Source organism: Harpegnathos saltator, unplaced genomic scaffold (genome assembly GCF_003227715.2).
Source record: "Harpegnathos saltator strain DR-91 unplaced genomic scaffold, Hsal_v8.6 scaffold58, whole genome shotgun sequence".
Taxonomy (NCBI): domain Eukaryota; kingdom Metazoa; phylum Arthropoda; class Insecta; order Hymenoptera; family Formicidae; genus Harpegnathos; species Harpegnathos saltator.
In genome coordinates, this window is record NW_020230404.1 from 2,517,505 (window position 1) to 2,544,844 (window position 27,340).

Consider the following 27,340-nt stretch of genomic DNA (forward strand, 5'->3'; position numbering starts at 1 on the left):
AGACTTCCGGCTCGCAGCTGATTGTTCCAATTCCCGGAGCGATTTGGCCCCGGCGTTTAATCGCGCGTCGATGAGTCGTGCACGCGCCGGGAGGACAAGGAGATTGAAAAGCGAAACACGAGGAGCGAAAAAGAGGACGAGGGGACGCGTCGATTTTTCGCCGACTACCGAGACTGAGTGGATCGGCAAAGAATATCGATCGACGAAACACAAGCATCGACTCTTACCTTCTTGAAAAATCGATTATCAGACCGATATTTTTGGGGCCGATTATTCCCTAGATCGATTATTCTTTTCGTCGATTACATTATTAGATTTGTTACTAAATTTTTATCACCAGGGAATCTGTTGTTGCTACTATCAAGGCCCGTCTGCAAAAATGAAGCTGTAACAGTAAACAGTAAAAAATAAACCTACAACAGTCGACTATCATAAGAACAACCGACTTTAATTGGTTTGTTTCTTGTAGCTTACGCTTATAGCCTTATTCTTGTACAAGCTTGTGGCTTGCAGTCGTTGTAAAAGGGTCTTTAAGGTTTTAATAACATATTTAATTTATCTATGTTGTATTTATATGTTGCAACATTTAACTCTTCACATTAATTTAAAATAAACTAGGAAAACATCGATTATTATCGATATTTTTAAGAAATGGTCGATTACGCAAAAACGATTTTTTTGATAATCGATTAAATCGAAGACGATGCTTTTTCTTTGACGAAGCCGCCCATCCCTAACCGAGACTCTCTCTCCGCTGCGAGTCATTCGTTCGCGGGAGCCTCGCGCGCGGAGCCGAGCCGAATTTTCGCGACTCCTATAATATTCACGGCGGGAAAATCCGCCATCATACCCGCGTGAAATCGACGCGCTGCCATCCCCGACTCTCCTTCCCGTCGAGCTTATGTGCGCATCGACAACAATTTTCCCACCGTCGCGTGGGCTGCAACGGACTGCACGCATACACACACACACACACACACACACACACACACAAAGTTGGGATAAAAATTAATAACGTCGTTGCGCGGTACGCGCGCGCAAATCCGCTCGGGCTGAATGTTGCCCACACCCGCGCGCCATTTTACGCAAACGTGTGCGCACGAAATGCCATTACGCGTTCGATAATACACGTCATTCACAACCGGCAGCACTTTGCTAATGTTGACTCTCGACTCTCGAAAAATGTAAGCTCGCTCGGATCAATCGGATATTTGGCATTACGCGAAATTACGCGGTGATTCCTATTCGTCACGGCGGGGGGACGAGGGGAAGCGGGGGTAGAAGATGGTCCCGTCGCGAAGATGAAGACAGTTTCTTCTTCTCGACGGAATCGGATGCTGATTGAACGGAGCGACGAATCGATCAGAGCCTCCCTTGCGCTCTCGGCTCGTCGTATTTTTCGCGACATTTCGCGTCACGCAGAAAAATATTCGGCTGATAGAAGTGAATTTCAGTTACGACAAGCGGAACCTTTCCGGAACCTTTCTCAGGAATCGACGAAAAATTTCGTTGCTACAGAAATTGCCAGGAGAAATTCCGCTACGAGGTTTCTGCTCCGTCTCAGAGACTCGGACTATATTTTTGACCATCCGAATGGGAAACATTAATTTGTCGTCAAGAGTGCAAGTTTTGTTCACTTTACATACGGATAAACGGAACGTGTGTATAAAGGGATGCGCGGAGGGAATGAAAATCGCATCATATTGGCAGTGTCGTTCAACTTCCTCGAACGAATCTTCCGAGATTTAGTTTCTCTTTACGAAAATGCGCGAACCCCTCCCTCCTCCTCCTCCTCCTCCAATCGAAAGCAGTTATCGACATGAGCAGTGCCCCAAATATCAAGTCTATACCGCGAGCCCTACTTTGTCTCCCCTCCCAGTTCTCTCCTTTTCTCACCTTCGACTGTTTCTCCCGAAGTTTCAAAAGCGCACGCTAGTGTTCAGCGAAAAGGAACAGGTAACCCGTTGTCACTCCGTCTCCCGTTACATAACGGATCGCCGCCAACGGCTCGCAATCGTGACCGCGACGCGTTGTTCCTGACGCGTCGTCGTCGTCGTCGTCGAGAAAGGAGCGAGCGTTTCCGCGAGCGCGTGTGCGCGTGCGCGTGCGAGCACGGTTGGGCGCCTACGCATGACGAAAATAATTCAATCATCAGTCGCCTGTGTGACAAATGACGAAAGTGCGACGCGTGTAATTAGCAAATAAACCGCGCGAGCATCGACCGCTCTCTCGCGCTCGTTGCTCCCGGCGCGGCGGCGCTCTCGCGCCGCACACGGCGAAACACGCGCCGACGCACACGCCGACAAATAATTACGCTCCCGACGCCCCGCGTGCCGCTCGCGTTACACAAGAGCGCGCGATTGCGCCCGGAGTGATCCGCGTAATTATAATTCGCAATTATGCGGCGGCGCGCTCCGAGTGGAGTAGTCTCCCGCCGCCGCCGCCGCCGTCGCCGTCGCCGCGCCCAATGTTTCGATGTGTTTTAGGAGATAGCCGCACGATACCGTAACACGTAATATCGGGATACGCTGCAAACGAGTTTACGCCGGCGGGTTTCATCGCCCGATAATGCGTGGGCTGCAGCGAAAACGCGCGAGCCGACACCAGGGAGGGACCAGAGAGCGGGTGTGCGCGCTGGGCTGCCTGCTGAAAGTTTATCAATTTCCACTCTCTCCACTCGCGGAGATACGATTCGTTCGCAGCGGAATTTGACTCGTGTAAAAGCGCCACGGCGAGAGACGCGGGTCCGGTATAAAAGCGCGTAATCATGGAAATTACGCTCTCTTAAACGCGTCTTTTAATATCGCCGCCCGCCCGTTGAAATTGCCGATATACTTTTAATATCTCACGTGCAATCTCTCTCGCTCCACGCTTTCTCTCGCTCTCGCTCTCGCTCTCGCTCTCTCTCTCCCTCTCTCTCTCTCTCTCCCTATGAATGGAGATTGAGGGTAAAAGCATCACGAAATGAGACTAGCGTCGTATCGAAGAAGGGGAAAGAGACAAAGAGAAAGAGGAAGAGGAAGGGAGAAAGAGTGTAAATTATGTTCTCGATTGCGTTCGCGTTTTCGTTTCCTCTTCCGGGTTCCTCGGCATCGCGCGGCACCGCGCAATTCCAAGCGTTCCGACGATTTTACGCGAGAGTTCGATCGCATTGGATCGCGGCGGCCTCATTGTGGCGCGCGCGATACGTTTCCGCCTCGCGAATACGCAATTAAACGACTCGTATAGAACGAGCGTTCTCGTCTCCCCGCTTGCTCTCTCTCTCTCTCTCTCTTTCTTATTCGAATTTGCCGGTCATTCGTTTCCCTTTTTGTTCATCCGCCCTGCTGCGCGCCGGTCAGCTTGGCCGCGCTCCCAATTGTTCCCCGAAGGACAATTAATGTTCCCCGCGCTGGCGGGAATCATTAACGCGATTACCGAAGGCGGCCGCGTTTCGCGCGGCGCGTCGATACGGATTTCGGGATGTATACGGCGGCGTGTATCGCGGCGGAGTCGCACGGTTCGTGTATCGTCGCTTAACGAATTTCGCCGGGAGACAATGGCCGAAGCGTGATTAATCGGCCGGAAGTTCCAAGCGGCAACATCCCCCCGTCGTCGTCGTCGTCGTCGTCGTTGCCGTCGTCAACCACCCCCGTAGCCCCGCCCGTCTCCTTAACGTCATCGCCGACGGCGTACGCTGTAAAGCGTAATGCGTCCTTCGAGTGTAATTAACCGTCTAATCACGAGTTATGGCGCGCGCTCCTCGCGCGATCAAGTTCCACCACCGCGAAACTCCGCGCCACCTCTCTAATATCCGTTGATTACGCAAACGATGCTCACTCTCAAACGTCACTATCAACAAGTGACGCGCCAGAGAGCGTTTGTTTAAACGACGAACGGCGCTCCCGCGACGCTGCGCTGCTGTTCATTACGCGATTACAGCCGCCTCTCCTGCCTTCCCTCCGTATCAATTGCGCGGAATCGCGCGTAATTGAGACGCGTATCGAGCAAGAGTCAGCCTTTGCTCTCCGCCGCGGGAAGCATCGTCGGAGACCGTTCGACCCCGACACACGACGTTCTCGCTCTGACGCGCGAGCGTCACGCCGTGCACATTCGCAGGATTATCGCGATGACTAACCGCGCACTCCAGCGGACTGACATTTCTACTTAAGGATCAAGGATCCTCGGGCCGACCACACACGCGCGTCACGCCGAGCCTCGCCGAGAAGAAGCGCACGCGATCGGAAAGTTGGCCGCGGAACACGAACACGCGTCGACATAACGGAGAAAGAGAGAGAGAGAGAGAGAGAGAGAGGGGGGGGGAGATGCCGAGATGATTTCCGACCTGCGGCCTGCACATTTCTCGAGACATCCTATCGAGATAGTAGGATGTACGCGTGCTCGCAGGGATATCGAATTGACGCGATCCGTGCGCGTCACGGCTCCTGCTGCCTTGAATAACAGTAAAACGCGTGCGACGACGGCCGATGAATACGAATCGAATGACTTATCGCGACGCAGCGGTGGCGTTGCACTTTCGCGAGCCAAGTCTTCACCTCTGCCTTCAGCCGGCCCTCGTCCCCCTTGTCTCTTCCTATTCGCGGCACTCCGCCGCTATGCGCGCTTCACCCACGTTTCTTCAAGAAGGACCTCAGGGCCGCGATGGAGTACTTACGTTAGGAGGAATGTCCGTCATGCTCTCGCCTAGTGTTCCGCCGCGCATGTAAACCACGTCGTCGCGAGCGTGGCGAATTGCACGTCGAATTGCGCGCGGTGTCGAGCATTCTCGCGGCGAGCCGTACTGAGCCGACTCGATAACAAGGAAATGCAGAGGTCGAAGTTTTCTTCTTCCCCCCCGTCTCTCTCTCTCTCTCTCTCTTCGATGCGTTCACACGGCAGCGTGTTCCGCTTCGACGTTACGGCGGAAGAGCGCAACGCCACCTACGAAATGTGATTACGTGGCGGCCAAGTATTTCGTCGCCTTGTGAGAATATGCGATCAGCGGTGAGACGAACTCTGCGGCGGAAGCTGCTCGCCTCTTAAAAATTCCGAGTGACAGGCAAACGGCGGCCTGACGACGCGCCGCGCGGGACGTGCGAAAACACAGAGAATGGTCGGGGTGAGGAGAAAGAAACGAGATGAGAGGCGAGGATAAAGCGAGTGGCACGCGCCTATGTTCGCGTGGAATTAGCCGTACATGCGATACGCGCGCCACGGAATATCGAGTGACGTAAACCGACGCCATGGTCGACGACTGGTCGACCCGCGGGTGAAAGGTGCTCCCGTCGTGAGTTTCGCCCATGTGTGATATACGATCATCTCTTTCTCCCATTAGCAGCCTCGATAGTGACAGTAATGATAATAATAGCAATAATAATAATAATAAAGACGATAATAATAAAAGCAATAGTAAGCGAGGTGGGAATAGAGGTGTGAATGGGGGGGGGGGGATAATAATGACACTTGTTATCGTTAACGTGCGATGATGATAATTAACCGCGGTGTATCGATCGCCTGGTCGCGCGAGTCGGGGCCGATCGATCGAGCGAAATCAGCGTTTTGTTGTCCCGCGTGTGAACAGAGAATCGCGCGCCGCGATTAAATTTCACGACACGTCGTTTCCGATGCGCCTGGACACTCTCTTGTGCAGCTCTGTATCGCGGCTGACCGATGTTTGATAATAGCCGAAAACGGAAAACACTTTGTGTTCCGAGGTTTGCGTGCGTACTGCGACTCTGTGACATTTGCGGTGATTATTAATAACGAGCGAGAACGCTCGCGAGAAGAGCGTGACGCGTACGTGTCCTATAGAGGGATATCTGACCTTTGCTCTTCATTTCGACATCGTAATGGCGTTTCGGCCGAATTTCCCCGTTTATGAATGAACATTTTTTTTTTATTATTACCTCGGGCGAGCTATGCGGATCTTATTAACGGAGATCGTAAGTAAACTTCTGCGAATTCGTTTACCGGATATCTGAGACGATAAATGCGGGAGTATGTGTGCGCAAAGTCAGGGACACATTCGCGGGTGTAAAAATAGATGAAGCCGCGGTATCTTTGAGCAAGTCGAAAATACGAAACGCGATATTCCGATTTATGTTGTTTGCCGAAAAAATCCGTCTCCCCAGAATCAGGTACTCGCGATCGCGTCGCGATGTCAATCAATACAGCCATAGCGCATAAAAACATTGTTACAGTAAACAGCGCGGATCTTTGGGCGGAATAACGAAGAGACGAAGGTTAACGTTTCTCCGTATGGAACACGCGTATGGATCAACGGCCGACCGCGGTTGCGTGTCATTAATCTTTTGGCACGAGCAGGATGATCGCAAATTCCGTCCGCGGTGACGCAATTCTGATGATCGCTCCATGTAACGCTCGGCACAATTAGGGAATCGCGGTGAGTGAATAATTCTCCCGTTCGCGATTCAAGAGAAACAAAGAGGCTGAACAAACAGTTGAGCCAGCGAGTGTCTGCGCAAACACGTTCATGAAAAATTGACGTCGCCTGTCGATCGAAATGGAGCATTCGGTTGCTCGCAAATGTTCCTCATGCGGCGAAAGCAATTCCCTTAATCGCTTCGAATGACGTCATTTTATTCGACGGCACATTAACCTTTTGTATTCCGACGGTAATTGCAAGCACCATCTTCAAATTTAAACATTGAATTGAAACTGGATAGTTTACTTTCCTATTCCTTATGTTTGTAATGTGCCAAAAGCTATCTCATTGTTCACGAAAATTTAATATTTTAGGCAAATTAATCCCGGTATATAAAGGGCTAACGCAGAAAGCGCCAACACGCGAGTCGCATTGATCAGTCGCGAGATTTTAAAAACAACCATTGTTAAGAACCCACCACCGCGAGATCTTTGTGTTTCTCTCACTCACCGAAACTGCTCGGAGCTCAGGATCGGCCACGTTCCGCTGCGGATCTGCAACATCAATATATCGTTTCGTCAATTACATTTAACGGCTCGACTTTGCGAACAAGCGCGCGTAAGGAGTGAATTAATTAACCCTTTGCGATCTTGCTCCGAGCAATTCGAACGGAAATGTACCTCGACCGCAAAGAGCAAAAAAAAACGAAGGAATATCGGCTATCTGTAAACTCACCTTCGAGCCGATCCTGCTCGGCCCGAACCGGAGCCTCCGGTGCCGCATTCGGTGGTCCATCCGCGACTGTCCGGAACTGTCCTCGCGACGCACTCATCAAACCGGATCTGAAACAAAAAGGTAGTTTTACCGATTACTTGCGACGATCGAACGGTTGCTTACGCTGTAAGGTTAGGTTTTAATGTCCGAAAAACACGGAGGCATCTGTGATACAGAGTTCATCGTGAATCTCTGTCCCTCTTTCTCGCGTTTACCCCTTGAAGGCTATCAAGGGTGAAATTTCACCCTATGTAAATTTTTCATCTTATTAAAAGATGTTACCACATTGACAATACCGAATTTAATAGGTATTTATTTTCAATTGACGCGGTAAGTAAAACAAAATTAAATAAGCACTTCTTCCTTCGTGTTACATATATTCTTTTTCAAATACCTGTTTCAATCGGAAGAAATAGATCGTTAATCGCCGTCAGTCCTATAGTACTCTGCCACTGTTCACACAAGCCCAGCACATGATCGCACACGCACGCACACACGCACACGCGGAGATGCCCGGTAATTTAGCCGACGATCACCTCTCCATCAACTTGCGAAAAGTTGCGAAACGAGACGCGACGCGGGCCGAGACCTGCTCATCTCTCGGCGTCGAAAACTGTAATAACCTTCAGCGGGTAATGTGTGTGTGTATATATATAAGTGCTCCGTACACGCGTTGTTATTGTTTTGAAGGACGCGCGAGTCGGGCCGCTGGGCCTCGCACTCTTTCTTTCTTTTCCTCTCCCTTCTTCTCTCCCTCTCTCCCTCTCTCTCTCTCTCTCTCTTTCTTTCCACGTGCAACGGTACAGCCATGCGATTTATCAAAGTATTTCACATATGCTACATCGTAACATCGTGCGTTTTTCATTCACGCGCTCTATTACGGGCTAATTCAATCATTTAACACGCGTTCGCGGCGATAACACTTATCGCGCATATTCCGGCATGTCGCGTGGCTAACGATCGTCAAGATGACGATTAAAACACAATGAGACGCGAGTAATACGACGAAGGTCTCGGCCCGTCGAAGCCGCTCGCGCGCTACGTCTCAATCGGTGGATTTTCATCGTCCTCCTCCCTGCCCTCCTCTCTCTATCTCTCTTCGGACGTCTCATTTACAACGCACTCTCGAAAGCTCGTCAGCGTTCACAAGGACGTCATAAGCGGTAACGCTCTCTTCGTGGACTCTGGCCCGATGGCGGCGGCGGCGGCGGCGGCGATGTCGCGTCATTAGCGCGGAAGTCTCATTACGTTATTGTTCCAGGAATGCTTCCGCTCGCGACACAGCCCCGTGCGCGCCCGAGTCGAAGGTCGCTCGAAAAAAGCGTCGTCGTCGCGAATTTATCGCTGAGTTTTTTGCGCCGTTAAACGCACCACTCGCGCGTACGTGTTATCTGTAAGCTCGTACGGACGTTGCGTGCTTCTCTCTCTCTCTCTCTCTCTCTCTCTCTCTCTCTCTCTCTCTCTCTCTCTGCCAACTAGAGCGGCGCTTCATTTCACGCCAAAAGGGAGAGAGAGGAAGAACACCACGAGTGCTGAATCGTCCCTAATTACGCGCGCTCCCGGTCCCATCAGGTGCCTGTCTTTTTCGACAGGTGCAAATACAATTTTCCCGTTGTGTGAATGCTAATTGGAAGCCGGAAATGAAATTCTTCGCGGGATTCGGCCGATGCGCCCCCGTTTAATTGCGTCAATTCGCGAGGTAGAGAGATACTGAGAGAGAAAGATGGATGGATGGATGGATGGACGGGTAAAGTGAGAGAGAGAGAGAGAGAGAGAGAGAGAGAGAGAGAGAGAGAGAGAGAGAGAGAGGCGAGAGGAGCGAGCAGGAACGAGAGAGGTGGCGGCCGGTCCATGGTAGAAAATTGGGTTACGGCGGTTTCGATTCGATCTGCTCTCGTGCGAGCGCTCATTATCCAACATTATCCCGAGCGGTCTGCAGCCGTTCGTACCTGCCGCGCAGGTATTCGTCGCGCGTGGCGCAACGACAGGTTGCGCAGTCGATCGGCCCCCGGGCTCGACCGTATACGGTTCTATAATTCATTTAAGCACGGCGCGCGGGCGCGCAGCGTCATTGAAACTTCGACTGCCAACTATCGAGGGCCAGTTATCCGCAAGCAGCAGTGCGACGTGAAGCACTGTTAGACGAAGTAATAGTAACGCCACTAGTTAGCAACGGCTCACAATAGTAGCGCGAGTAATGGTATAATTTACCTCACCCTGTGGGATCGGAGAGCTCGCTTAGAACAAAGTAGTTGCACAATGTCCGAGATGCTGAACTGAAAGCGGACACGCGCGCGCCCAGAGTTGCGCGAGAGACGCGAGCGGGAGATATCAGAATAATAAATTATGCAGCATATATATATATATATATATATGCATAAAATGTCGCACACAATGAGAATAAGAATATGCAGTAAGACGTAAGCAGTAAAAAAGTCAACCAACCACAGTCGGTTGTTACAAGAATAATGGTTATAAGAATAATCGCCACTGTGGTTGTTTAATTCCTTATTGCTTATGTCTTACTGCCGTTGCGGACGGATCTTAATCCTCTTGTTATCTTCCAAGTTTTCTATAGACGGCCCAGATCCGATTGAAGAACGTGCTTTTTAGAAGACACACACACACACACACACACACATATTTACTAAAATGAACATATTTTTCTTAAAAATGAAGATATGCTTTTTACGCTTTTTTTCATTTAGTTATAAAATGTATACATTTTTACAGTAAGGAAAAGAAAATAATTACTTTTCATTAATTAAAGTTGTTTGTAATCAACGGTACGGTGAAAACAAAGAATTTATTTCTTTTAGAAATGTTTCCTTGTTTCTATAAATATTTTCATATTTTTGAGTGAATGAAAACAATTATATTTCACGATATAAATAAAAGAATATGCATTTTTTAAGAAAACAATACGAATACAAAACCTAAAATAAAATCTCTTTACACAAATGAGCCTGTGTGTTCAGCAGAAACATGTATGTTATACTGTAAAAATTCGTTTTATAAAAATAAGATCTTATTACACGTGTCAAGATTGTATTGAGAATAAAAAACTGATATATCGACTTAAGATATCTCTCGGGTAAACGTGCATGCGACGATATATCGATCCCAGGATACTAAAAGACTTAATACGGCGCGTTACCTGACTCGCACGTCGTGCCCGATTTTCGGAGGAGAGTCATGTGTTCCCTCTTGATCGTGGCGGCGATTGGCGCGATACGGCGATCTTGCAGACGCGTGGCTGGTAAATAAATTAGCGGAGGTTCGGCGCGCGGATCGATCTCGGCTCGATTAACGGCTCGACGAGCAGGGACGGCGGGGACGGGATTATCGATCCGCGGCGGGTACCAGCCGCGTGCACCGGGAGCGGCACAAATTGTACCCCCGCAGTTACGAACGTACAAATTGCGGCGCGCCGTATCAGCCGCCGATAAGCCATCGTTGCTGCGCGGCCGATTAGCATAATTCCAGAAATACCGGAGTCGTTCTGGCGCACGAGATACCGTCCCGGCGATACGGCCGCGCCGAGAACCAGAGAGCGAAGGCGCCCGTTGCACCTGCACGGACCCGCTTCAACGGCGCGCGCTATAACGCGCCAACTATGCCGAGCGCGAGGAATTCCGCGGAGCTGCTATGCGTCGCTCTCCTCGTCGACGTAATTGTTCCAACGCCGTTTCGGGGCGCGCGCGCGCGCTCGATCGCCGAAATTCGCCAAAAACGAGAAGAAGCAACGTCGTACAGCCTGAGATCCAAGTTTGGATCAGGCTGGAACAAACACACACTCGTTTGTCGTCATATGGACACGCGCGCGTGCGCGCAAATCCGGGAGATACTAATAGCGGTGTGGCACGGTACGTTATTTGGACACTTTCGAACCGTGAAATTTACAGCAAACAGACGTGAGTGCTTTTCGGACGTTTATCCGACGCGAGTACATACGTTAATTGCGACAATTCCTGCGCGTCGCTGATCGAAAATGTCGGCGGGACCGCGCGGACTCGGGCTAATTGGATTTATCGCAGCTCGCGGCCGCGGTGATCCTCCCCGATTCGGCGAAAAGATACGGGCCGGCGGAGATAATCGCCGGGCGATATATAAGTGCTCGTCGTACGTACCGATGAAATATCGCGCCAAGCGGCCTTCAGCTGGGCCAATAATCGCCGCTACAAGCGAGAATGCGCGCGCGGCCCCGTTCGACGTTGATTTACCGGCCGCTAATATTTTTCCCGTCCGCGGACGTCTAGAGCTCCCGGCGGGCTCTCGCTCTTCGCGTTTTCGCGAGGGTGACGGGTTGCCGAAAATCGCCAGCCGAGCGGAAGAGCACCGCCTGCCGCCTGCCTCCAGCGCTCGATCTCTCGCGATTCGCGATAGCGTCGAACGCGGAGATAAACGTGGATAAACACTCGCGCGACAGTTAAACGCGGACACGATAATATTTACGTAACCCCGTTTGTTCGCGCGCGCGCGCGCGCGCGCACGCCGTCTTATCCCCGGTGCATTCTCTCGCAACACGTTGCAGTTGTCATGTTTCATCCGCCGGCCATGCGCCCGAAAGCCGAGCCGGCGCGGCGTTTCGACCTTATTTTCCATCTGCAACCGTCTACGCCTGTCGATTCTACGGAGAATCTACGGAGATTATTATTACCTGTAGGTTCTTGAGGGGACTTTTCAGCGGAGCTTACGTCGAATGCGATCAAAATGGGTATTTGAGGTATTTTGAATTGGCATTAAATTTGGATATTTGGGGTCGAGGCGGAATCGAAAAATGGAATATCGAAATGGAAATTGAGTCCGGATTTCGACTCCCGGGGATCTTGGGATTTCGCATTTCGCCTCTCCAGAGAGAGAGAGAGAGAGAGAGAGAGAGAGAGAGAGAGAGAGAGAGAGAGAGATAGAGAGAGGTACCTCGCGTGTCCCATTTCGATGTCCTAGATGACCGTTCGCGAGTATATCGCTCGTACATGGTTTCGTGTTCAGCGGCCGCCAAACGTTATCGATTCATGTCTCATTACAATGTGCATTATACGCGTCATCCTGCCTCTCTCTCTCTCTCTCTCTCTCCCTCCCTCTCTCTCTCTCTCTCTCTCTCTCTCTCTCTCTCTCTCTCTCTCTCTCTCTCTCTCTCTCTCTGGTCTCCCCATCCGAGGAGAAACAAAAAAAGAAACAATGAAACGCCCGTGCCGCGCTATATTCCGCTGCGCGTATTTCGGAATCAAATTCGTAAATATGCAACTGGAACGGCGCGGTGGTGCTGCTGGCAATCTCCGACAACTCCACCCCTACTTGCGCGTTTATTGGCCGCCATTCGGATTTCCCGGGAAGCCCCGCATCTCCTCCTCCTCTTCGCCACCGCCGCGAGTTCGTCCTCGTTTCCTTTTATTTGCATACACATCGTCGCAATTCCTCACGTTCGCCGTGCAGCGCGCGCCGCGCATGCATCTCCGCTGGCAGATACTCGCGCCGCTTTCCGCCCGCCGATCGGAAATTGTTTCTCTCGGCGCGCGCGCGCACGCGCGGGCTCGCGGCCGATAAACGATCGCGCCGAGCGCTTCCGGCCGTGACGAGACGGACGCGACTAGGCCGGCGAGAGTCATTAATAGTCGCTGTCGTGACTCGCCGCGTCGACGAGCGGCCTCTAATCAGCCTTCCGCGAGCGAGCCGGTCGCGCTTGGCCGCGACCGGCTCTGTAATCAACGCCTCTCTCTGCAGCGTCTCGGCAGACCCGCTCGAGAGAAGCAACAATCGCGACGGGGATGCTTCTCCGCGAGACGACGGCTGAATCGAATAATTCAACGCGCTCCTCTGGCCCCCGTCCCGACTAGAAATCTTGATCAGGTTCATCTAACATTGATAAGGACCTAATAGGATGAATGAAAGTAGTAATCCTAAGTAAGTCAGTCCTTATAATGTCCTAACGACAAATGAGTATGGAAGATCTTTATAAGGTTATAATGATTGGGTCCATGATTAGGACCTTAATGTATGATGTAATATGGTTCAGTTGATCAGGTCCTTGTCGGGATCTTATTGATTGTATCTAATATGAATTGCATTATCAAGTTTTAACAAAAAAGTTTAAAAAAAATTTGTAATTAATTTTATATGTACATAATATGAATATGTGTGTGTATGTGTAAAACTTTAACAGTACTGGACGTGGTGTAAAAAAATATTTTTATAAAGCGCCACATATAATTAGAGACAGTTCAATTTTTATCGTATGATGCGCAACGACGTTTATGTTGTGCGATAATTTATTGGTCGTGACGAAACATTTTACAAGTACGCTCAAGCGATCTAAAATATTATTTTATGCAAATATCTTTCTATTTGGAAATGACATGAAAGAATTTTCAGCGTGTCATTTCTTACTTCCAGTGTCATCATCCGATATAGCCGTGGCGAGTAAGCAGAAGCCATAATTTGAAAAAAAAGAAGAAGATAATAAGGATTCCATAAGGTAACTCAATAAGGACCTGACTATGAACCTTACTAAGGTCCTGATATCCACGCTGCGTTACATGACTTATTAGGACTACGATACTATTACCTTATTGGGACCTGATGTCCGAAATGACGTTAACCTCTGATCAGGACCATGGGATAAATTTCTAGTCGGGGTGCGGACGAAATGTTGTTTTATTAAAGCGAGTGAACGCGGACGCGCGTTTGTGCGTTCGACGGGTCGCCCGACGGTTAGCTTCGGGAAAAGCTGCAGCTCGCCGAAGCCGATCGCCCGTTCATTATCATGATTGATATCCGTTCCGACGAGTTGCACCACGCGCGCGTGGTGCCTCGGATTCTTCCTCTGTCTCTCTCTCTCTCTCTCTCTCTCTCTCTCTCTCTCTCTCTCTCTCTCTCTCTCCTCTCTTCTCACGGTTGCCGTGGCGACCGTGTGAGCAGATTTTGAATCCGCGATTTGCGGCGACGGACCCTGCGAAAAATTTCCGATTGGAATTGAGCGCGGCTGCACAGGCGTCGGGCTGCAATGCGGCCCGCAATCACGCGACAACGCTCGCGTGCGTGTGAATCAGAGCGAATTGAACGCGAACGTCCTCCGCAACTTTGGCAATTGTACAATTCGGATTGTCGTAGATTGCGGGAGCGGGGAAGACACCTTCTCGTGGTCCTTCGTCCTTCGCTCGCTGCCGATTGCGGCGGCGGGCGGCGAGAAAAGGGCATCGACAATCTTCGACCTCGCAGCGTAACTGCGAGGAGTTTGCAAAATGGCGAGGGACTCTTTTGTTCGCTTGTCGAGCGCGAGCTCGGAAGCTAGTCGTTCGACGGATCGTAATTTTGGGCGGTCCCGACACGCCGCGCCGTTAGGACTTTGTCCGGATTATTTTGCCGCGCGCTGCGCCGGGGGCGGTGCGGCGTGCGATGGCCCGTGTAATTTCCCATAGAGATTAACATGCAAAACTACACCCACTAAGCGCCGCGTCGCCTAGATAAGCAGATACATACATTAAAATGCTAATTATTTCGGGAGCGTGTCGGGGGCGCGGTGATAAAAGTAACAAGCCCGCCGTCACCCTCAGCCACCGCCTCCGCTCTCTTCCGTGCAGACCCTCATTAGAACATGACCCGCGACATCCCCCCCGACCTGCCGCTCGCCCCGTACTCCCGCGGACTTCCGTTTCGTGCGGCCACTTCGAATTTCAAAGCGTCCCCGGCCACAACGATTTCGCACGCTCGGGAGGACGCGCGTGGGTCCTCTCGAAGAAAGATGGCCCGCCTCGAAGCGTTAATTTCGCCCGATTTGCGCGAGACGTCAGACACTCGAGAAATTTCTGCGACGTGCGTTCCAATATAAAGGGACGCGTGCACGAAATGATCGCACGCGATCGATCAATCGGCGAGTTAGCGTAAAATCAACGCGACACGCAACTCACCCTACCTCCTCTCGTGATCCTGGCACGTTAATCTTCGGTCTAAGTCTAAACGTCGGTCGCTGAAGCGAGAATGTTCGCGAAGTGTTTGGGGCATTTTGCAGCTACGCTTAGTCGATCGCAAGTGTCGCGCTTTCGGCACATTTCTGCGCATTCCGACGCGTTTCTAGCCGGGCGACCTTTTAGCCGCGCATTTTCTCGCTTTTGACTCGTCATAAGTGAAGACACGACGAGCGTGCGGAAGAAGCACTCAGGGAGCAACCGATTAAGAGCTGCCGCCGCGAGTCCGTTTTGCTCCGATCTTCTTCCGCTGTTAATCTTCACGACAGCGATACAATTTCAGTGACGACGTGTTGCAGCAATCGCGGCGCATTCCTACCTCGTTAATCGTAATAGATTGTATCGAGGGGGAGGTGGGGACGGTGGGACGGGGATTTCAGAGGAGCAACTTTTCAATCGCGCCACGGAGACTAAAGGTTAATAAGCGCGGGCCGCGCCCGTTTTCATTATCGCGTTGCTCATTATCCGGCAAACCGGGGCGGTGGGGAGAGGAACGGTTTTGTTTCTCGCTGCTACGCCGATTATTAGCGGATCTCGTATTTCGACGTGCAATTAACGGTCGGTAAATAGCCAACACGTGCGCGCACATCTATGCATTCGTTCGCCGTACGAGCGCGCGCGCGCTCACCTGAATTACGATGTCCGTTCGCAACGGCTGCGCCCGCCCACGCTGGATAGCGCGTATGTAATCTGAAAGAGCCGAGTGACCCTCTTCGATAATGGGCATGAGCTTCCGATAATCCGCGCGACACGTGAGGAGCTGACGGGTGTCGGCTCGCGCATAAACGGCTTCGTTCACCATTGATAGCGATCTGTTATCGGCCACTCCTCGACCTCTCTCTCACCGCCCGCTTAGAACCCGACTGGAAATTTGGATCAGGTTCGTCTAACATTGATAAGGACTTAATAGGGTGAATGAAAGGTAATCCTAAGTAAGTCGGTCCTTATAATGTCCTAACGACAAATGAGTATGGAAGATCTTTATAAGGTTATAATGATTCGGTTCACACCTTAGAACCTTAATGTACTAACCTAGCGTATGATATAATATGATTCAGTCAATCAGGTCCTTGTCGGGTTCTTATTCATTGTTCACCTAATATGATTTGCATTATCGAGTTTTAACAGAACAATTTTTGCGTGTCATTTCCAAATATAAAGATGCTTGCATTGAAAAAAACACTTCAGATCACTTGAATATATTTGTAAAATGCTACAGAAACTATCCTTCTCTTAGCAGTCAATAAATAGTTGTAAAATTATCGTGACATGCGACTTTTCTCTCTAACACTACTTTAAGTCTCGTCACCTTGTGATACTACTTTATGATCTTGTGACATTCATTTGATGTCGAAATGAGGTTAACCTGATCAGGACCATGGGATAAATTTGCAATCGGGAGAATCCGCGTTACTTAAAGGACCGCGCTACCGGACCGGATTTTCTCTCACCTCTCCCTCCTCACCCTTGCTCGCTCTTTGCCTTTCTCTATGAATCGTACACTGACAGGCAGAGAAGCGAAATTTCGACAAGACCCCACTCGCGTGTTCTCATACGACCCCTTCTCAACTAAAGACCTCCAAGCCCACCCAGCTTCTCCCCCGCCAGCGGAGATTAAGGCGCGCCCGGCGAGGTAAAAAAGCCGTTCGGCTTAAGACCGCGGTCGGCGATGTGGCCACGAAGTTTGCCCGCCCTCTTCAAGCGCTCACTCTCGGTTACCGAATGGAACGGAGTGGATCGCGGTGTGTACGCGGATTAACGAACCGTGCCCGGCTTCCTTCCGCCTCGTGGGGTCGCTTAAGAACCTGTTTGCGTGTATGCGAGCCGATAGCTTCTTACGGGGTGATGGCGGCGAGACTGCCTCAGCTTGACTGAGCGAGTGAGGAGACAAAGAGAGATAGCGAGGGGGGGAGGGAGGGAGCAGGGGTAGCGCATTAATTCAGGCCAAACATAATTAGCCATGTAAACGATCGAGGAACCGTAACTACCGTGCACACGCCTATCAGCTGTAAATACACCACGTATCTGGCGGCGTTCTCTTCCTCTGCGCGACTCATCTCTTATAGATATTTACTCGCTCTATCAGTATCAGACGACATTATGATAAAATAGATCAATTCTCGCATACACAATAAGCATACAAACGCAATAAGAAAAGTTAGTCGGGAGTGATATTTGATAATAGCTCTTAAGGTCAAAGGGACGGGTTGTCGAATTGATTGTTCGCCATTGAGGTGAAAGTATATAACGATTTAAGGTCAAAGTTGACAAAACCGGGCTACGTACCTCCGACTCTGAACATCCCTCTCGTCTTGACCTCTGGAAAATCGACCACTCTCAAAGCATTCGTGACACAGGATACAGGTAGACAGGTATGCTTTACGCTGTGTGAGTTTAACTGTTCGTGTGTGACGAAGTAATAAGAATGTCCAAAGATGTTCGGCACGTATCGCGGTTATGGCATTGGTGTTCTCGCCTTGTCATCGACGTACAGCCTGGCAACTTGGTGTGACTCGATTAGCGAGTATCTTTCGAGATCGGGCACGTCGCTGGGTCGATCGTGATAGCGTGACAGCGAGCGGGCTTCGCGATGAATCGCGACGCGGCGCGATGGGCGACGAGCGCGTAAAAAACGGCGTAACAGACTCGGCTCGTTATTTCGCGGCTGGACAGTCGTCGTCCGTTCGTTCGTTCGTTCGAGTTTTGCTATCGACCGGTCGCGACAATGACAGAGTGAGAGAGAGAGAGAGGGAGAGAAAGAGGAGAAACGAAACGAAACGACGCGACGCGGCGCGGCGACGGCGACGGCGACGGCGACGGCACGGCTGGCAATTATCGCTCCGAGTGCAAACTCATTAGTGCGCTTTAAAGCTAGCCGTTACGCCTTCGCGGAAGCGTAGCGGCAAGAAGAAATAGAAACATATTTGCCGCGATAACGATGCCGCCTGCAAACCTTCTCCGTGCGCGCGCGCGCGCGCGCGCAGCGCGGGAGAAGGGAGAGCGAGCGAGAGCGAGAACGAGAGAGAATGGGAGAGCGAGAGACGGAGAATGACGTTATTAATGCCAGAAATAAAATATACGGCTTCTTTTGTGCCGCGCGGCGAACTGCGTCGCGACGCCGCGGCGCGCGCGATGCATCGGAAGAATTAATTACTTGCCGCGATGACAACTAATTAATTCGCCGAGAGCAAGATGCACGGTTACCTCTCGCGAGCGAGCGTGCGCCGGGCTGCAGACGGGCTTACATTTCGCTAATTAATGCAACTTGTTACGTTCGTTTATTCCGCGCGATTGATCCCAGTTATGGGAAACGGCACAATGGCGTCATTTCCGCTGCATCGATTAATCGGGTGCTCGGTTCCGTCCGCGAGGAGGGAAGTGCACGCGCGTATGAAAAATCACGTTTAATTAGACATTACAAAAAGAGACACGAGAAAGGCAAGGTCGGCCGACGTAATAATTTCCCCTCGTCTCAAACGGCTCGTCGGCTTTTCCTCTTTCGCCGTTTTACCCCCCGCGGGACCTGTACTTTTAATTAAGTTTCAACTCAACGTCTTGATAACTTTTCTCCTCTCCCCGCGGCAGGATTCTTCCAAGATCCGCCGACAACTAATAATAATCGCCGACTCATCCGTCGGCGAATGCACAAACTGGCAGCATCGCATGATCGCGCGCCACTCGTCACCTCCCTTGGGAGGCGCCCGAAACGGACGCTGCATGTTTGTGCGTAGCTTTGTCTTTCGCGGCTACGTGCAGCGATTAAAAGACAAATCGACGGAGAAAGAGAGAGAGAGAGAGAGAGAGAGAGAGAGAGAGAGAGAGAGAGAGGGGGATGGAGAGGGTGGGGAAGAGATAAAGAGCAAGAGACAGAGAGGAAAAAATAGACGATCCTGTATGAGCCGGCTCGGTTCGGCGGCTGCTGCAAATATTTGCGCGCCGGCGACAGCGGCGGGCAGAAATGCTGTCGGGGCTGTCGCATGCTAATTCGCGAGCGCGATGTTACCGCGTCACGAAATCGGCCGAAGAACAGCGAGCGAGAGTCGGCGGGACGTGTCGAACACGTCGCTTCTCTCCGCGTCCTCTTGCACCTTCATTCGCGGCGTCGTATTGGCAGGTCGAATTAACGCGCTCGAAAGAAGGCGAATTCTCGCGAGACTGCGTCTCTCGAGTCGCCTGCTCGCGCGAGCGAATTAAGCGCGCGATTATTCGAGCGGAACCGGCGGCGGTACCGCCCGAGAAACCGTACGGCGATCGGTCTCGCGGCGAGATCGGCGCGAGTCGCATTTACGTTTGAGATTCGCTCAAAGGGAAATGGGAATCCCGTTTGAACGCACAGACGCAGCGCGAAATCGTCGGAATCGCTCAAGTCTTTCTCTCTGCTTCCGCTCTCTTCGCCTTCCTCTCCTTCTCTTCCGATTGCCATTCCCCGTCCCCCCATCTCACTCTCTCTCTCTCTCTCTCTCTCTCTCTCTGCCTTCACCCTCTCACCCCGTGCTTGTGCATTTTGTTTCTGAGCAGGTCGCGCTCGCATCGGACGTTTTCTTCGCGCGACTTCGCGTTTGATATCGTGTTTTCCGCGCCGCAACGCGGTAATCCCAAAAGGCCGTTCTCCTCCTTCGTGCTCGAATCTGTACCTTCTTGTTGATCCCTTCGTCCCTCATCTCTCCTCCTTCCTCCTCTTCCAGCGCGCGTTTCTATTACACTCGGTAGATTGGTTCTCGAGTGCGCGCCCTCCTTCGTTGAAAAACACGGCGGTTCAGGTGAAGGAGAGACGACGACGAGTAGCTCTGGGGAAGGGGGAAGCCAAAGGAAGGAAGGTGGACTCTCCTCCTTACCTTTCGCACGAATTCAATTCTCAGCGGTTTTTGCTTAATTGCGAATGCAGTCGCCGCGCGACCGGAGGAAGAAAGAGAATGTTTGTCGCGGACCGAAGTCTCGTTTGCAGGAGGAAACACGTGCACAACCGGCTGGGTCTCGCAGCGCGCGCGTTTGCGCGATTCGTATATGACAGCCATTTATTATCGCCAAAGCATCCGGCCCGGATGAGCCGAAGCCGAGGGCGAGTAGAGAGCGGGCTTTGGGTGAATTACGCCCGGAATGCGGAGTTTCGCGTCGCCACGTGCTCAGCGCGCCGACTCGCCTCGCTCGACTAACGCTCCTTTGAATTTTGCCCGAGGAGGAGGAAAGTCGCCATCAAAGAGCGCCAGCGAGAACGACGGCGAGCGATTCTCTTGATCGTCGAGTCCCCCGCCCCCCCCCTCTCTCTCTCTCTCTCTCTCTCTTTCCCTGTGTTGTTTCGTATTTTCGCGATTCCGCCGAGGCGGGCAAGCTCGTCCTTCTCGCGTAACGCGCCTATTCTGCAGCGAGAATATTTTCCTGCCGTCGGCGCCCCTCCCCCGTTCTCCTCCTCCTCCTGCGGTCGCAGAGAGTAACGTCTGCGAGCGATATTTTTAATCGCGCGCTCCTTTTCCCGGCCAAGTGTTTGCACGACGAGCACACGTCGCGAGCCTATTGGGCTGCTCCTCTCTGTCCCTATTTTTCTTCTTCGTCTTCTTCTTCTTCTACTCTTTTATCAATCGCGCAAACATTGTACACGCGCAGGTGGCGGAGGAGGACGCGCGTTTGTGCGCGCTCGCCTTGACACACTGCCGACCTGATTTGCAGCACAGTCATGCACGGCCCAGCCTCCAGGCGGACACAGTCGGCCGATGATAAAAATTGAGGCTAGGTTACGGCGGTCTAATTATCGCGCGCGCGCACGCGCATTACGCGTGAGCCGAATGGTCGAGAGAGGTGCGTTTGCGAATTGCGAAACGCACCTCAGCGACCGGTGTCGCGTCGCGTTATCAACGCGCGCGTCGTGTCGGCTCGATTTCGAGCCGAACAAGGCGAAAGCGCAATGCGAAAATAATTTGTGCTACCGAAGTCATAGTTATTTTTAGCCCCAACTTGATTTCTTGTCACTCGTTGTTCCAACAGGAAAGCGACACGCATATATTGTTGTTGTTATCACTATCACCGAAGCGATAGCACTGCAAGAACGCTTCTCGCAACGGCTCCACGCGATTTTGGTTACAAGCACCACAAACAAACACTCTTTTTTCCAGTGTCGCATCCGATACATATATATATATATATATATATCATGTTGAGAGTTGAAACATTTTCGCGCGTTTAACCTGCGAAATATGAAGCGCGATGGACTTTGGGTTCCTGAAAAATTTCTGCGTGAATTCGCGGAGATAAATGTGAATTAATTAAATAATGCAAGATTAAAATAGTAGAAAATACATACTGAAAACTATTTAAACGAATTTTTAATGGCGAGACCTTAACGAAACACTTCGTTCGAGAGACTCCGTCGTTTTCGTTGCAAAAATAGGTACTCCGCTCTCTAAAGGTTAAAGAGCAAAGCGGAGACAAGAATGTCCAGGCGTCGGCATTTCCAGCTGGAACCAAAGCGCGGTCTCAACCTCCGCGCGACTTTCGCGCACGAATGCGTCTCTCGTCTTCGCGGAAATTGATTCCCTTCCCGGCGCAGCGGTGCATCGACGGCCGCGGATCGAGAGCTATGGCATAATCATCATGCTGGTGAAAAGTGGGTCTGCACGGTGATTAACGATCGCAAAGTTTGACAGTCGAAAATAATTAACGGATCCGTGCCGCCGGCAGCGCAAGGAGTGTCGGTCGACATTGAAAGCGACGGAGGCGCGACAACACGCCAGGAAGTATCGCGAGGTAACGAGCTGGCCTGGGAACGTCAGCACTCGAACGTCGTCGGCCGGCGAGTAATTGCAACGTTTCTCCGAAATTATGACTACGTGGTCGGATTGAAAGACCGGTCCCGGGCGAATCTTACGCAACGGTGACGTTACTTCGCGGTATCTCGACGCAGCCCGACCGTCACGCGTCGAACTTGCCCGCCCCGAACTGCCGCGCAAACTTTAAGGGGACTGGAGGATCGATCGGTCAGATTACTCTGAAAAATCCTGCTTGTTTTTCATAATATTTTGTGACGAACCGAATAAATGTGCAAGAATGAAAATTTCTGATATATTTATATAACAAACATATGAAGAGTAGAGAAATTTTGTTTATTAACAAATATTCATATCGATATACGTACGTCCACTTAAATTTTAAACGCGTTTCTCTCGAAATTTTATTGTTCAATTTTTTGCAGTGATTTCTCCGAAACTGAGCTTCGTATCGGTTTGAAATCGGTCTAAAGCAATAATATTTGTTCATCTGGCTCTCAGGTGAACCACAGACAACTCCGTCAAAATATTTCATTTTGAGATATTAATTTTTTTATTGTAAAAGAACTGAAAAATTTGAATTTTTTCCTATAATAATAGCTGCCATTTTGTTAATTTTGTTCGATTTTTTTTATAACACTTCACCGGATAACGATAAGCCTCCTTAAGATTTCTAGCTAAGATTCGCTCTGATCGAACCACCGAGAGTCGAGATATCACTGCAAAAACGACAACTTGAGGAAACTTGAGGAGATTATATATTTCAGCTATACATATCGTATATTTATATGAGTATTTGTTAATAAACAAAATTTTTCTACTCTTCACACGTTGTATAAATACACCTAAAATTTTCATTCTTGCACGCATTTATTCAGTTTATCGCAAAATATTATCAAAAGCAAGCACGACGATTTTTCAGCAATCTGACCCTCCAGTCCCCTTAATATTCGAGATGGTGTCTTCCGGACGGTCGGGAGACACGACCGTGATCGAGCCGTGGGCCGAGTTTAGCGAATGAAAAGAAACATAAATCACCGATCCGTGGAACGCATCGAAGGCCGCGCCGAGCGAGCGAGCGAACGAGCGAGCGAGCGAGCGAGCAAACAGCTCGCATTGTTACGTATTTTCCGAGACGCTGCCTTCTTCTGTTCCGCCAAGGCTGTTTCCGCGTTTTCATTTTCACCGCCGCGCCGGCGTTATTAGCGGCCGAGTTATCGCGCGAGGTTGAAATCGCCCCGGCCGGCATTGCGCACGGCGAGGAGACGCTTCGGCAAACGCAATTCCCCGCCGTTTTCAAACGACCGCAACGTCGATTCCGCGAAGAGGACAACGCGCGCGCGCGCGCGCGGTTAAAAGTGACGCGATTATTTACTCGTTCCTTCTTCTATTACCTACTGTACACACGCGCCACGATTGTCGGCTCGGGCGCGATCCTGCCATTCTACCGTACAGCGCCGCGATCGATCGAACGGGACGCGTACACGGAGCGCGACACGCAATGTTTGCCATTCTCTCGTCCGCAAACGGTGACGAAAGGCGCGGGTCTAGAAACGAAAACGCGCAAAACAGCACGACATACGAGCGATGCGGTGATCTGTCGAGTAATCAAAAGCAAAACCACCAAAATATCAAGCTAACTTTTCTCATTACGTTTATAGCAAACTATATGCGAGAATTGATTTGTCATAATGCCGTTACCACCGATAGCTGTTACTACCGATAGTACCGAATAAATACCTATAACATCCAGTATTGCCATTGCTTTTCAATAAGATGAAAAATTCGTATGGAGTGAAATTTCATCCATTAACCTTTAAACGGTTAGTCTTCCTAATTTTCCGAATATTATACGACGCGTGTGAAAAAGAAATGTAACTCGTGTCTTCCTTACACTCGTGTCGTTCGTTTGGCACGTTATTTCGCTTGATATTATATTTTTTCTTCATAAGCGCGCGGAATAAAGTTTCGGCGAAAAATAGGTCGTCGGGACGGAAGCTGTGTGTGCCATCGTTTGCACGATATGCAGATATTCCGAGTAAGGACGCTCGTAAAGAACCTAAGAGACATGTACGCGTCGCGCGCGCTTGGGATCGGTATCTCCTCTTTCTCAAACGAGTTATGTCAACACGATGTCAAGGCTCGCTCGCTCGCTCGCTCGCTCGCTCGTTCGCTCGCCCCGTTTTCGTTTCGCGAGCCACACAGAGTTAGCGCAACGAGAACACACCGTTTCGCGCGGCGGCGACAACGATCAATTTGCGCGACCTCGCCTCGATCTACGTGACACCGCCGATCGACTGCGACTTGTCCGCCGATAATTGATTCTGCTTTCTCTCTCCCTCCCGTTGCTTTTCAATTTACTAGTGTGAACGCGTTTAATGATTACGATATCCGACACCGCCGGTGACGACGCGAAGCGAGGAATTGCGGGCCAGACAAATGTCCATTGAACGCTACGTTGTCTACGAGGTGAAAAATTATCAAGCGTCTATCAATTACGAATCACGGTGTCGAATTACGTCGGTTCGGTTTCCTCCGACGAATATCGATCGATTCGTAGCCCGAGCGACGGAAATTTGAAGCGAGTCTTTGGCGATTTACGAGAGCGTAATTCGAATATATACCGAATCGAATGCGATCGAAATCGGCAATCGGGCCAATCGGCAGCTGGCTCTTCTCTCGTCTCTCTCTCTCTCTCGTCGTTGTATTGTTCGATTCCGATCAAAGAATTGGATAGTTATTTATTCGAATTTCTCGCGTCTGGGAATCCGGTTTCTCGAATAACCGCGCGCGCGCGCGAGTCGGTGACATAACAGCTATAAAGCGCGTTTATACCGAAGAAAGAAAACCGGTCCTTATGTCCCGAGCGGCGGACATCCCGGAATTGATTCATCGCGTTTACGCGCCTGTAAACTCCAAACGTCCAAAGAACGCCGCGATTTACAGCGCGGCTATCTCGCGCGCGTGCGATGATGCCCGCCCGCGATAACAAAAACATTGTAACCCAGTTTCTCGGGCAAGTTACATCGTGCGCGAAATTGCACTCGTCTGATTGATCCCCGCGACGGCTCACAGGAGAGAGAGAGAGAGAGAGAGAGAGAGAGAGAGAGAGAGAGAGAGAGAGAGAGAGAGAGAGAGAGAGAGAGAGAGAGAGAGAGCTGGCGGGGCGGCCTCTCTCGAGGTCGCTTGTGTGTATCTTCGCAGAAATTAAACACCCGTTTACAGCAACGCGCGATTTTCCCCGCCGTTGCGTCCCCTCCGAGAGACTCGATTTTGTAAGGTAAAGACCGGGAGAATGGACAGGATCCGAGTCACAGAGCCGTAACAAAGTGTTGACATCGCAGGCGCTGGTCGTGCAAGGAGGAAGAAATCCAGAAACGACGGCGACACAACGGCGGCGGCGGCGGCAACAGCGATTGTTCGGCAATGCTGACGATAAAGTGACGGGTGTAGTAACTCCGGCAAGAAAGAGAAAGAGAGAGAGAGAGAGAGAGAGAGAGAGAGAGAGAGAGAGAGAGAGAGTGCTGATTTTGCAAAAGCCTCTTGCGCGCAAAACTATTGAACCGCCCCCGATCTTTGTCGCAATATCTCGCTACTGCGAAATCCCATCCATCCGTCTCCTCCGAACGCGAATGGCGCGCGCGCTCACGTCATTTGCATTCCGCGACGGAATTGAATTCTTCGGAATTTGTCGATTCGTGATCCGCGCCTGACGTTCGAAAAAACGAGCCCGAGAAATTGTCGGCACACGGCCCTCGCGTCGGAAAAGCTGCGCGTTAACCATCAAAGTTCTGCGTGCAATTTAGGAAAAAATTATATTCCGCGTGATAGAAGTGACGCGAACCGTTTATCGAGCGAAACCGAATCCTCGAGGAGGAAAGAGAGGCACCGCGAACAATATACGTAGCTCTCGTTCGTGTAAATTTCCCATCTCCCGACAAATATTTTATCCGTCGATAAACATCGCTCGTCTTGTCGTTGTTCCACGTTGGAGTTCTTTATTAAACTCTCAGCGCTTCGTCATCAATTGCAGAGCTCGAGGCAACTCCTTAACAAGGAATATCGACAAACCGCTTTGAACAATCTGCTTGCCGTCCTCGCGCGCAGGGCTTGTTGTCGGTTAAAGGGACTATCGCGCAACAACAAGCGGCCGCCTGTGCTAAATGGACTTAGCAGGGTAGCCCCGGCCGCGCAACGTGACACTGATAATTTGCCACGAAGACCCCGAGCGTGGGACGAGGAAATGTAAGAGACAATGGCGAGCCATCGGCGCCGTGTCCTTCCTGTTTCCGTAATGCGTCACACGCCTCCCCGTCGATCGCGTGATCGAAGGGACTCTCTTCGATTCGCGTCGCGATTCGGAGCATTAGTATTTGTCAGCAGCAGCACCATGGGAAATCCGTGCGATCCTCTTTTTTTATTATTGGCTCCCCATGAATCGAACCCCTTCGACACGTTCATTGAATAATGTTACTTGACGACCGAGAGCAAATGTAGCGCGAGATGTACACGTGTTTGGTAATAAAATATCCCCGATAATATAATGTATACATAATTTGCTTTTAACAAAAAGAGATAATAATTCTGACAGTTCGATTAAAAAAGATAATAATTCTGACAGTTCGATTAAAAAAGATAATAATTCTGACAGTTCGATTAAAAAATTATGAATTATGAATTATGAATGTTGATGCGACACTAATAAATATATAATAACTTTCATGTATCTGCCGCTTAAATAGCGAAGAGGTTGAAGAATCCAAGACGCAGCCAATCCAATTTCACAGCCCGACTCATCCCTCGCCTCTAGCGCGTCGACGACGGGGTCTCCTTTCTCTTTCCGCTCTCCCCTTCGCACAATGTGAACTTTCATCGCGGAATTACACGCGATTTTGCCGCGAAAGCACGCGTAAGTACGCGATATATCGTTACGGGAATAGATAATCGCGCTGTTGAGGTCGAGGCAATAAATAAATTTGTTTGCGCGGTAAACGAAAGCAGCAGAGTACACAAAATCGATAGCTAGATTGCTACGTCGGGGCCGACCGGCGTAGATGTGGGTGGGTTTAAACGAAGTTGTTTGGTCCCATCAGACCGGCCAGACCGGAGATCCCTTCCTTTCTTCCCGGGCTACCGGCAAATATTTTGTCGGTGGTAGGAACGGCAGCACACACAGGGACCGATACGCCATTTATACGACGGTTCGGGGAAGGGACGGGTTCTGGCCTCTCCTCGGCGGAAATTGAGTTCGAGCGCGTACCCACGCCTCGCTCTCGCCTCAGCTTTTCCTACTTCCTATTGATACATCGTTACCACCGATGTGGTTCGTCTGATTGATTTACATCGTTCGGGAAATTTCACGACGAACGGAGTCAGCCGGCGCGCCAGGTTTATTTCTTCGTCCGTTCGCGCCGCGCGACCAACCCCGAAGAACGCGACTGGACGACCAACGCGCGGTGCGCGACGATCGCGCTGAAGCT

The 27,340-nt window shown here is 50.7% G+C and overlaps 1 protein-coding gene across 1 annotated transcript in view; it reads right to left on the minus strand.

The window, feature by feature from the left end:
* Window positions 1-322: 322 nt before the first annotated feature.
* Window positions 323-27,340, minus strand: part of LOC112589673 (uncharacterized) — a 78,220-nt gene continuing 51,202 nt past the window's right edge. The window contains exons 2-5 of the mRNA XM_025303863.1: window positions 7,100-7,206; window positions 6,875-6,918; window positions 475-528; window positions 323-385 (exon numbers count right to left, since the gene is read on the minus strand). Coding sequence (XP_025159648.1) covers window positions 323-385; window positions 475-528; window positions 6,875-6,918; window positions 7,100-7,206 — 268 coding nt within the window. The remainder of the gene's footprint in view (window positions 386-474; window positions 529-6,874; window positions 6,919-7,099; window positions 7,207-27,340) is intronic.